The sequence below is a fragment of the Scyliorhinus torazame genome, chromosome 17, assembly GCF_047496885.1.
Source record: "Scyliorhinus torazame isolate Kashiwa2021f chromosome 17, sScyTor2.1, whole genome shotgun sequence".
Taxonomy (NCBI): Eukaryota; Metazoa; Chordata; class Chondrichthyes; order Carcharhiniformes; family Scyliorhinidae; genus Scyliorhinus; species Scyliorhinus torazame.
Window position 1 is genome coordinate 135,479,364 of NC_092723.1, and position 13,135 is coordinate 135,492,498.

Here is a 13,135-nt window from a genome sequence, read left to right on the forward strand (position 1 = left end):
TCAACCAACACCCTCTGTCTTCTTTCAGCTAGCCAATTTCTGATCCACATCTCTAAATCACCCTCAATCCCCAGCCTCCGTATTTTCTGCAATAGCCTACCGTGGGGAACCTTATCAAACGCTTTACTGAAATCCATATACACCACATCAACTGCTCTACCCTCGTCTACCTGTTCAGTCACCTTCTCAAAGAACTCAATAAGGTTTGTGAGGCATGACCTACCCTTCACAAAGCCATGCTGACTATCCCTAATCATATTATTCCTATCTAGATGATTATAAATCTTGTCTTTTATAATCCCCTCCAAGACTTTACCCACAACAGACGTGAGGCTCACCGGTCTATAGTTGCCGGGGTTGTCTCTACTCCCCTTCTTGAACAAAGGGACCACATTTGCTATCCTCCAGTCCTCTGGCACTATTCCTGTAGCCAATGATGACATAAAAATCAAAGCCAAAGGCTCAGCAATCTCTTCCCTGGCTTCCCAGAGAATCCTAGGATAAATCCCATCAGGCCCCGGGGACTTATCTATTTTCAGCCTGTCCAGAATTGCCAACATCTCTTCCCTACGTACCTCAATGCCATCTATTCTAATAGCCTGGGTCTCAGCATTCTCCTCCCCAACATTCTCTTTTTCCTGAGTGAATACTGATGAAAAATATTCATTTAGTATCTCGCCTATCTCTTCAGACTCCACACACAACTTTCCATCTCTGTCCTTGACTGGCCATACTCTTACCCTAGTCATTCTTTTATTCCTGACATACCTATAGAAAGCTTTTGGGTTTTCCTTGATCCTACCTGCCAAATACTTCTCATGTCCCCTCCTTGCTCGTCTTAGCTCTCTCTTTAGAGCCTTCCTCGCTACCTTGTAACTATCAAGCGCCCCAACTGAAACTTCACACCTCATCTTCACATAGGCCTCCTTCTTCCTCTTAACAAGAGATTAAACTTCTTTGGTAAACCACGGTTCCCTCGCTCGACGCCTTCCTCCCTGCCTGACCGGTACGTACTTATCAAGAACACGCAGTAGCTGTTCCTTGAACAAGCTCCACATATCCAGTGTGCCCAACACTTGCAGCCTACGTCTCCAACCTACCCCTCCCAAGTCATGTCTAATGGCATCATAATTGCCCTTCCCCCAGCTATAACTCTTGCCCTGCGGGGTATACTTATCCCTTTCCATCACTAACGTAAACGTCACCGAATTGTGGTCGCTGTACCCAAAGTGCTCACCTACCTCCAAATCTAACACCTGGCCTGGTTCATTACCCAAAACTAAATCCAGTGTGGCCTTGCCTCTTGTTGGCCTGTCAACATATTGTGTCAGGAAACCCTCCTGCACACATTGTACCTTCTTGGAGGACAGGCTCTCTGCACAAGGTGCGCAGCTGGGTAATGAGAAGATAAAGGCTATTTTTACGATGCCACGTCCCACAGATAAAAAAGGCATCCTACGGATACTGGGGATGATCAACTTTGTTGGCCAGTTCATTCCCAACTTGGCATCTAAATCCTTTAACCTCCGAGGTATGATAAAAAAGGACGTAGTATTTAATGGTCACCCAGTCATGAGCAGGAGTGGCAAGCTTTGTGCATCTCGTTGACCACAGCGCCAGTGCTAGCGTTTTTTGACCCTGCGAAAAGGACCAAAATTTCAACTGATATGTCTAAGGATGGCCTGGAGCGATGTTACTGCAGCAGAATGCAGACAACAGCTGGCTGTCTGTGGCATACGCATCCTGAGCAATGTTGGAGACGGAGAGCAGGTATGTGCAGATTGAAAAAGAATGCCTCGAGTTAGTCAATGATTTGGACAAGTTTCATGATTATGTGTATGGTTTTCCGACGTTTCTTGTGGAGACTGACCACAGGCCACTCGTCTCCATTGTACAGAAGAATTTGTGCGAATGTCCCCGAGGATCCAGTGCCTGATTGTGAAGCTCCAACGCTACGATTTTGACCTAATCTACACACCAGGCAAGCACCTCACTGTCGCCGACGAGCTTTCCTGAGCCACAGGCATTGAAGAGGTACACCTGGTGGATGAGGGCGTGCAAGCCCATGTCATCACGTTGCTGCGTCTCTTCCAGTCTCTGATGCAAAGTCTAATAAAGGAAGAAACAGCCAAGGAAATGGTGCTACAGAAAGTAATCAAGCATCTCCACGAGAGATGGCCGAAGGGTTCCTGCTCGGGTTACTACAATGTGAGGGCAGAGTTGAGTGAGACAAATGGATTTCTACTGCGACAGCACAGGATTGTGATTCCGCATTCCTTGATGCCGCTCATGCTCAAGAAACTCCATGAAGGGCACCTAGGCATTGAGAAGTGCAAGTACAGGGCCAGGCATACAATTTATTGGCCAGGCATCACCCAAGACATTGCAGTCACGGTTGACAACTGTGACACTTGTCAAAAATTCCAGTGCAACAAAGCAAAGAGCCGATGCACATAGGTGAAATCATCACAGCTCCTTGCTGAAGGTGGGCATGGATCTTTTTCACTTCAATGGAAAAGACTACCTTTTGATCATCGATTACTTCTCTAATTACCCAGAGGTAGCACAGCTAGTGAACTCGACTGCTCGGTGTTTTATCCAACATGCTAAAGAGATTTTTGCCCGCCATGTCATACCAAACACTGTCATGACTGACAATGGTCCTTGTTTCAAAAATTATGAGTGGGCTGAGTTCGCCCGTCATTATGACTTTACGCACATTACTTGAAGTCCCTTATAAAATCAGGTAAATGGGAAGGCGGAAAAAGGTATGCACATTGTCAAACAGCTGCTAAAAAAATCCATTGACAGCCAGGAAGACATGTATCTGGCACTTTTGAGCTATCGTTCGGTGCCACTTTTCAATGGGCTGTCACCAGCACAGCTGCTAATGAATAGACAGCTATGAACGACCCTGCCTTCCATTGCAACTCACCCTGTGGATCGAGGACTGGAGCACAAACTGCTTCTTCAAAAAAGGAGGCAGAAAGGGTTTTATGATAGATCTGCAAGGAAGCTCTAGGTACTGCATTCAGGTGACATTGTTAGATTGAAAATGCCAATGGAAACGGATAAGTAAAGCTTGCAAATGTACTGCAATAGGCAGATCCACATTCGTTTCTCATCATCACTGAGGATGGCTCAGTCTTGCGAAGAAGCCGAAGAGTGCTGTTGAAAGTTCAACATCCCTTCGTTTTGTGTCCAACAGAAGAATTGGTGTGTAATCCCAAAACACTTGAAGAGGATACAGACCAAACATCGGAGCCAGCCATCAGAGAAACATCCGCAGCAATAAATACAGAACAAGCAGGAGCACCAACAATAAATGAAGATGGAACACGATTGCCTACTCAGCCATTGCTCAGGAGATCAACCAGATTATGTCGCAAACCTGACAGATTGAATTTGTAGTGAACTACATTGCAACTTCTCGTGAGATTGCGTTGAATCTCACGAGGTGTTGTGAGCTGGGTAGATCCCAGGACCGGGGTCTCCTGGCTTTCAATGGCCACAATGCGCCGCATTGAGCTGCTTTTCTGATGCAGCGTGGCCCCAGGATCGCGCCCCTAATACTAAGAAAGCAGTGAAAGGAAATTTAGAAAATCATGATACAATCACAAAAGGAAAATCTTGTTTGACAATATACTAGAGTTCTTTGATGTAATGAATGTGGTGGTATGTATTAGGGGTAATACGGTACACCATGAATGCCGAGGAGCTATTGGAGGACAGATGCTGGGTCCTGATTGGATCTGCCGCCTACTGGGCTCCACCCAGATAGGCGGGGTATAAGAACCCGGTTTACTCCCCGCAGCTGCATTCTGTGACTGAGCTGCTGGGGAACAAGTCTGCTCAATAAAGCCTCGATTGAAGTTCTCTATGTCTCGCCTCATGTGTGATCGATGGTGCTACAATGAGCAAGGTGGACAAAGTACATGTAGTGTATTTGGATTTCCAAAAGGGATAACATAAGGTGCTACCTAAAAGGTTACTGAATAAGATAAGAGCTCATGAAGATTGGGGTAAAACATTAGTATAGAGAATTGGCTTATTAACAGAAAACAGTCCGGATAAATGGGTAATTTTCAAGTTGGCAAATTGTAACTAGGATGCCTCAGAGATCAGTGTTGGGGCCTTAACAATTTACCATCTAATGATTTGGATGAAGGAATCAAGTGTATTATAGCCAAATTTACTGGCAATATGAAGATAGAGGAAATAGGAGCAGGAGTAGATCATCCAGCCTGTTGAGCCTGCTTCGATGTTCAATGCGATCGTGGCTGATGTTGGGCTGTAACTCCACTTTTCCATTTGTTCCCTTGAGAGACCAAAAATCTGTCTATCTCAGTCTTACGTGTATTCAACAATGGAGCAACCACAGCCCTCTCTGGTAGAAAATTCCAAAGATGCACAACCCTTGAGTGAAGTAATTTCTCCTCGGTTCAGTCCTAAAAGATTAACAGCTGGGGCGAGATTCTCCGACTCCCCGCCGGGTTGGAGAATCGCCGGGGGCTGGCGTGAATCCCGCCCCCGCCGGTTGCCGAATTCTCCACCGCCGGATATTCGGCGGGGGCGGGAATCGCGCCACGCCGTTTGGCGGACGACCGCCCCCCCCCCCCCCCGCGATTCTCTGGCCCAGATGGGCCGAAGTCCCGCTGCTAGAATGCCTGTCCCGCCGGCGTAGATTAAACCACCTACCTTACCGGTGGGACAAGGCAGCGCAGGCGGGCTCCGGGGTCCTGGGGTGGGGGGAGCGCGGGCGATCTGGCCCCGGGGGGTGCCCCCACGGTGGCCTGGCCCGCGATCGGGGCCCACCGATCCATGGGCGGTCCTGTGCCGTGGGGGCACTCTTTCCCTTCCGCCTTCGCCACGGTCTCCACCATGGCGGAGGTGGAAGAGACTCACTCCACTGCGCGGGAATGCAGTCAGCGGCCGCTGACGCTCCCGCACATGCGCTGCCCGGAGATGTCATTTCCGCGCCAGCTGGCGGGGCACCAAAGGTCTCTTCCGCCAGTTGGCGGGGCGGAAATCAGTCCGGCGCCGGCCTAGCCCCTTAAGGTTGGGGCTCGGCCCCCAAAGATGCGGAAGATTCTGCACCTTTGGGGCGGCGCGATACCCGACTGATTTGCGCCATTTTGGGCGCCAGTCGATGGACATTGCGCCGTTCCCGGAGAATTTCGCCCCTGGTTCTGAGACTGAATTGGAAAAGAAAGGAAAGGAAAAGGAAATAATAATCTTTATTGTCACAAGTAGGCTTACATTAACACTGCAATGAAGTTACTGTGAAAAGTCCTTCGTCGCCACATTCCAGCGCCTGTTTGGGAATTGGGTCTCGTGCTTTAGATTCCCCAACCAATGGAAACAATCTCTCAGCGTCCACATACCAAGCCCCTTCAGAATTTTGCATATTTCAATGAGGCCGCCTTCATTTTTCTAAATTCCAGAGAATATCGTCCCAATTTACTCAACTTCTCATCTTGGACAACCCCCTCAGCCCAGGGACCAATCTAGTGAATCTTTGCTGTACCGTCTCCAATGTACGTACATCCTTCCTTGAACATGAATACCAAAACAGCATGCAATATTCTACATGTGATCTCAACAAAGCTCTGTACAATTGTGTCATGGCTTCTTTATTTCTGTACTGAGGAGGGTGGTGAGCTCAGTTGGCTAGATGACTGGTTTGGGATGCAGAGTAGTGCCAGCAGCGTGGGTTAAATTTGGTACCGGCTGAAGTTACCTTGAAGGCCGCACTTTCTCAACCTTACCCTCAACTGAAGTGCAGTCACCCTCAGGTTAAATCACCACCAGTCAGCTCTATATCTCAAAGGGGAGAGCAGCCGAAGGTCCTCTGGGACTATGGTGCCTTTCACATTGAAACATGTAAGATTCTGAGAACCTGACAGAGTTGATGCTGAAAGAATGTTTCCCCTTGAGGGAGAGACAAGGGGCAGGATTCTCCGAGCCTCCACACCGAAATTGCGATCAGCACGGGGGTGGAGAATAGCATCAAACCCGAGATCGGGTCCGACGTCGCTCCTGTGATTCTCTGGTCTCCGGAGAATCGCCGATAATCGCGCGTGTGTGGTCGGAGGCCATTAAAAGAGGCCCCTGTGGTGATTCACCGAGTGCAGCTCGCCGAGTTCCCAACGGTGTGGTTCGCTCATGGTTCCACCTGTCGGGAACCCGGCGTGGTGGCTGCGGACTCATTCCGCAGCCGCCCTGGTGGGGGGTAGGGGGATCATTCACGGGGATGCCTGCAGGACGGCCAGGCTACCGATCGGGGGCCACCGATCCGCGGGCGTGCGCTATCTGGGGGGTGGGGCCTATGTTTTCAGTGCCGGTCCGAGGTGTGGGTCGGCCATGTCGCGCAGGGCGGCTGACGCAGGCCGCCGCTGTCTGAATGCACGGACGCCGACCGGAAGTGCAGGGCCCCGTATCGGCAGCCGGTGCTGCGAGGACTTCTCTGGGGCCCTACTAACCCCTTGCACACCAGGACTTTCTCCAAGTAAATCCAGAGTGATTCGCGTGCATTTTTTCGTGGGCATGGGGACATATCCCCATTATTGGAGAATCCCGCCCCATGTTTATTTCTTCTAATCATACAATGCTTCTCTCGATGCATTGTTAAGACTTTTAACAATAGATTTCAGCATTTTCCTAACAATTGATGTCAGATTAACTGGCCAGTGGTTCCCTGTTTTCTCTCTCCCTCCTTTCTTGAAAAACAGTGTCATATTCCAACTCCCACTCTAATGAGGCCATTCCTGAATCTGAAGAAATTTGGAAATCATAGCTGGTGCAGGCACTGTCTCCACTATTATCTCTTTTACAACCCAAGTGTGTCGGCCATGAGACCTCAGGAATTGGGCAGGATTTGGTACTGTACATTTCTCCAACATTTTTTCTCTGCTGATATTAATTACCTTAATTTCCTCACTCTTTTGAACCCCTGAGTTCCTCTCTATTTTTGGTGTGCAATTTGTGTGTTCTACAGTGAAGACAAACACAAAGGGCAGAGTTTTCTGGCCCTCCCATTGCATGTTTCCTGGTGGCGAAGGCAACTCGCCATTGGTCGCCAGTGAGATCTTCAGGTCCCATACAGTGTTTTATATGGCTCACCCATTCTGCCTCTGGGGAACAGGAGTTGCTTTCATGGGACTGGTAGATCCACTTGCAGGAAGGGCTGAAAAATTCGGCCCAAAATATTTTTTCAATGCCTCTGCCATTTCCTGATTTCCCATGATAATTTTTCTGTCTCTTCTTTTAAGGGGCCAACGATTACTTTAGCTACTCACTTCCTTTTAATATATTTATAAAAGCTCTTACAATATTTTTTATACTTCTGGCTAGTTTACTCTCATATTCTAGTTTTTGTTCAATTTTTATCAACTCTTTGGTCACCCTTTGCTCGTTGCTAAAACATTTCTAATCCTTGTGGCTGTCCCTTGCAACATTATAAGACCATAAGACCATAAGACATAGGAGCGGAAGTAAGGCCATTCGGCCCATCGAGTCCACTCCGCCATTCAATCATGTCTGATTTCAACTCCATTTACCCGCTCTCTCTCCATAGCCCTTAATTCCTCGAGAAATCAAGAATTTATCAACTTCTGTCTTAAAGACACTCAACGTCCCGGCCTCCACCGCCCTCTGTGGCAATGAATTCCACAGACCCACCACTCTCTGGCTGAAGAAATTTCTCCTCATCTCTGTTTTAAAGTGACTCCCTTTTATTCTAAGGCTGTGCCCCCGGGTCCTAGTCTCCCCTGCTAATGGAAACAACTTCCCTACATCCACCCTATCTAAGCCATTCATTATCTTTATAATCCTCTTCTTTTAATCTAGTACTATTGTTAGCTACCTGAGTGAGCCGCGATGAGTCTTTCGGAGTGAAATTTTGCTTTTCAATGGAATATATTTTTATTTAATATATTTGTTTCTTTAAAAGTTTCTTTAAACTGTTTATTAAGTGTAGCTTAAACAAAGCTACTCTTGCCAATGTGATTGCCCCAGCCTATATGAAAGTAAATTCCCCCACAAATATTGCATTAGGTGGAATTTTCCAATACTTTCTCAGAGTTGGTTTCAGTGAGAAAACCAGAGCGACTATGTCGGTGCTGTCGGCGGGAAAAATCATTCAATCTTCAGCCACTTCGAAAAAAGCATTTTTTGCATGGGTTCCACACCATGCTCATGGCAGCCTGCCTCTGATTTGCTCGGCCGGAATCAGCTCATCTCAGCAATCAGTGGGAGAGCTCCATTTAAACACCTCCCCAGAACTTGTTCCAAGTCCAATCAAAGGGGGGGGGGGGGGGGGGGGGGGGGCAGCCAGACCCAATTCTTTTTTCCAATTAAGTAGCAATTTAATGTGGCCAATCCACCTATCCTGCACATCTTTGGGTTGCGGGGGTGAGACCTACGCAGACATGGGGAGAATGTGCAACCTCCACACAGACAGTGACCCCGGGCCGGTATTGAACCCGGGTCCTCGGCGCCATGAGGTAGCAGTGCTTATCACTGCACCACCATGCTGCCAGCCCTGCGTTCTAAGAGGGAGCTCACACCAAGAGGTGGAGCAGAGGCATGACATCCTCTACCCTCGAACAGGCAGATGGCCATCCAGCAAGGTCACCAACCCCACCTGGGAGGCAGTGGCAGTGATAGTGAGTGCCATAAGAGGACAGGGATCGAGCTCAGGAGAAAATTAATTACCTTTTACATGCAGCCAGTGTATACCTGCCTTCCCATTGTCCACCCGCACCATTTAACACACCCATCACACCACCACAGTGATCTCACTCCCAGCCCCCTCAAAGGGTTCCAATACTTGTCCTGCCAACTGCTGTGATGTCTGAGCTGAAGACCTTCACCCCTTTTGAGGAAAGAGCAATTAAGCTGGCTGGGAGGAGCAGGACCGCACCTCGCTGAGGGGTCAAGAAACAAAAGTAAGAACCCTCAACGCATCTAGCCATGGTGCCATCCTCACATCAAGTCAGCTTCTTCAATTTCTATGCCTTTCAATTTCTGAGTCCGCAGCCGCCACGCCGAGTACCCGCCGGGTGGAACCACGAGAACCACGCCTGCGGGACCTCGGCCAGCTGCGCTTGGAGAATCGTCGCGTTGGCCTCTTTCAATGGCCCCCGACCGGTGCCGCATCGACTGCGCATGCCCGATTGGCAGCGATTCTCCGGTCCACACCACAAACAAATGAGGATTTTTACGATTTATCTCGGCTCTTCTTCACAAAACACCAGTCAGGATCCTCCGGGGGCATAGCACAAGCCATGTACCCCCCAAAAAAGCAAATATGAAATGTGCACCAGGATAAAAAAAATTATATAAGTCAGAATAAACAGAACAAGTAAAATTCCAAGTTAAATAGATGTCTATTATAACCTGCCTAATTACTACTGGCTGGGGACTAATGGCAATTCCACAATCCTTAGTGAGTATGGGCTTCCCCACGAGGAGGGCGGAGAAATCATTAGCAGTCCCCTGCATAAATAGAGCTGGCCAGTGTGGAACCAACTAGAGAGGAGTGAGCAGTGGCGGAGTACTGCTGCTGTAGACAGGTAAGTGTAAATAAAGTTATTTCTTTTGATTCAACAAAATTGTGCTGGATTCTTTGTGGCCCTCTCAAAAATATCAAAAGATTAAAATATGTCCATTATACTCCATCTACCTGAAATGGATTACATTCTGAGTAACCATTGTTATATTCCCTGTGGAGATCAATTAACCCAAAGAACCAAATTTACCAAATGATCCTAATGAAAAATCAATGGACAAGGTTTCAACTTTTTTTAAATTTTACTCAAACCAAAATTTTAATCAAACCAAATCAAAATATATTAAATGTGAATTAGCAGGCAAAATAAATTATAAATTACACATTACATAACAGAAAAACCAAAGATAGATCTCACAGATTCATCAGGCAGCCCATTCAGCACATATGGCACCAATTTCAGTCATAAAGTCGGTTAAGATTTTTCTTCCAGGCTTGAGCCATCAATTCTCATCTGATAGCAGCTCCCATCCAAGCTGAGTACCACAGATATAATCTTCAACAAAATGATGCACTTTTCTGGGACCTTCTCTGCTGTGCTCCCACTCTCATCGGTCTTGGTTGTGTGAATGTACCAGAATTATCTTCATCTGAACCGCTGGTAATGATCTTGTTCATAGTTTGGCCAATTCTGGTTATTCAGTTGCACTAAATTAACAGGAACGACAATAGCATCCTTTGTTTAACGCTTGCTCATGGATCCAGCCTATGGGATCCCCTTTTCCCACCTGTGAGGGACCATTTTCTCCCTCTTCTTTCAACTGTTGTAACCAGGTGTTCCTGTTGACTTCATCATCCTATGTAAAGGGGCGACCATCCTTAAATATATTGGTGATCCGTGTCTTTCCTTTTGGTTTTCCAACCTTGCATTTTATAAAAGCCCTGCATGTATTTTCTTTACTCCAAATCCAGGATAAAGGTCAGACATTCAATCACATGCCCCCATCATAGCTTCATTCTACGATTCTACAATTAATGTTCAATTGATCAATGCCAAACCATCTATCAGTCATCCTCATGGCCCCTCTGATTATACCTGTCAGTTAATGCACAATTACAGAAGTTGTACACTGTGGTCTGGTGTGTACTCAAACTCAATTGTGACCACAGGTTCATTTCATAAAGAAACAGAAATTCCTGGAAGTTTGCATAAGAATGAAAAGAAAGAGCTGGCTTTGACATTTAGGTACATTTTATTTGCTATAGTTCTAGATGTTTGTAGATGGCAGAGAGAGTCCCATCAATGGACTGACTTCAAGGCCATTGCACCTTCCAGTTTAACTTCAGACATGGTAATATTTGAGTATTTCATTTCAGGAATAATCAAGCAATTGGGCGAGGCATTGAATTTTTATTTTGAGAGCAGCAACCCTTTAGCTTTAGAGGTTGATAGTGAAATGGGGTAAAGGGCAGCAAACATTTGCTACTGGGTTACTAATTTTTTAGAATGTTTTGACGTATATATATATATATATATATATATCATCCCCTGTCACTGCTATTATAGTACAAAGCTCAGCTGGACTCATTCTGTTCCGCTACAGGACTGCGAGGCCTGATGATGTCAGTAATGATCGCCGCCCTCATGTCCTCGCTCACATCAATTTTCAACAGTGCAAGTACATTATTTACAATGGACGTCTGGCACCATTTCCGTCCTCACTGCTCTGAATGGGAACTCATGGTTGTTGGCAGGTAGGAAAATATTGAGCCGCCTATTTTGGACCAGTTCAAAATAAATGGCACAACTGCCTTTTGGTTAAATAAAACATAAGAAATAGATGTTGGAGTAAACTAAATGACCCTTGAACCTTCTCCACTATTCACGGTAGCACAGTGGTTAGCACTGTTGCTTCACAACACCAGTGTCCCAGGTTCGATTCCCAGCTTGGGTCACTGTCTGTGCGGAGTTTGCACATTCTCCCCCTATCTGCGTGCATTTCCTCCGGGTGCTCCGGTTTCCTCCCACAAGTCCCGAAAGACGTGCTGTTAGGTAAATTGGACATTCCGAAATCTCCATTCACTGTAGCAGGAATGGAGAATCAAAGTCGATATCTCAATGTCATGCCCCTTCAGAATCTTGCACATCTTAATGAAATCATCTCTCATTTCCCTAAATACCAAACAGTATAATGGCAATTTACTTAGCCTCTCAACATAGAACAATCCTTTCACCCCAGGAAACACCCTCTCATCCCAGGAACCAATCAAATGAACCTTTACTGTATCACCTCCAAGGTAAGTATATTCTTCCTTAAATATGAAAAGCAAAATTGCGCACAATACTCCAAATGTGGTCACACCAAAGCGCAGTACATTTGTAGCAAGAGTTCCTTATTCTTATACTCGAATGCTCTTGCACTGAAGCTGAAAATACTGCAGGTGTTGGAAATCTGAATTAAAAACAGAAATTGCTGGAAACAGTCAGCAGGTCAGCCATCAACTCTAGAGAGAGAAACAGTTAATGTTTTGCGTCCACATGTTCCAAAGAAGAGTTTTATTGAACTTGAAATATTTTTTGTAATTTGCTTTCCTAATCATTTGCGGTATCTGCAATGTAATTTTCTGATCCTTTTGTGTGGGTACAAAGAGGGGGTGGAATTTTTCCATCTTTGTATTATTTTGGACAAATATCACTATAGGAAAGTTGCAGTTGTAGTATTGTGCCTCTAGTCTAAAGTTTAAATTTAATTCTGACCCAATAGGATATCAGTGTAAGCAACAACAGCACCAACTTTATTTCTATAGGCTTTTAATGTAGCAAAATGGTTCAGAGAAGTATTAAAAACACAATTTGGCATTTGACTCACATAAGAAGATAATTGAAGCAAATGATCAAATGTTTGGTTAGAGGTTGGCTTTAAGGAGTGTCTTAAAGAAGAAAGAAAGGAGAGAGTCAGAGTAGTTTATGGAGGGAATTTCAGAGTTTTAATGTCTTGGCAGCTGAGGATATTAAAATCAGAGATACATGATGTCATGATATTCAAACACACACATCATGATGGACACACCAACAGACAAATCAGAGCACACAACACCACAACCAATCACACACAAGGACACCAACCACATAAAAGCACGAGCACGACACCTAGTGGACAGTAGGTCTGGGGACAAAGACACAGACAAGACCTGTTACAAGATCACAAACAGGGAATCCCCACGTGCAGAGTATCAAGACAAAACTGTACATAGAAAGTTTAAATAAAATAGCGTTGTACCATATACAACCGTGTTGGCTCATCTGTGTGTCAGAACGCCCAACACCACATGGTACAGGAGTGGATCGATACCTGCCAACTAACCTGCCATTCTGGACATGACCCCTACCGAACAGCGCTACGCGCAAATAGAAAAAGAATGCCTGGGCTTGTTAACTGGACTGGACAAGTTCCACGACTATGTGTATGGCCTGCCACGATTTACGGTTGAAACTGACCACCGCCCCCTGGTCAACATCATTAACAAAGACCTGAACGACATGACCCCTCGCCTTCAGCGCATCTTACTTAAACTCAGGTGGTATGATTTCAAAAACTGATCTACACTCCGGGGAAGGATCTC

The 13,135-nt window shown here is 46.2% G+C and overlaps 1 protein-coding gene across 1 annotated transcript in view; it reads left to right on the forward strand.

Moving 5' to 3' along the window:
• Window positions 1-13,135, forward strand: part of LOC140394170 (sodium/myo-inositol cotransporter 2-like) — a 402,805-nt gene that overhangs the window by 232,859 nt on the left and 156,811 nt on the right. The window contains exon 12 of the mRNA XM_072481110.1: window positions 11,116-11,266. Coding sequence (XP_072337211.1) covers window positions 11,116-11,266 — 151 coding nt within the window. The remainder of the gene's footprint in view (window positions 1-11,115; window positions 11,267-13,135) is intronic.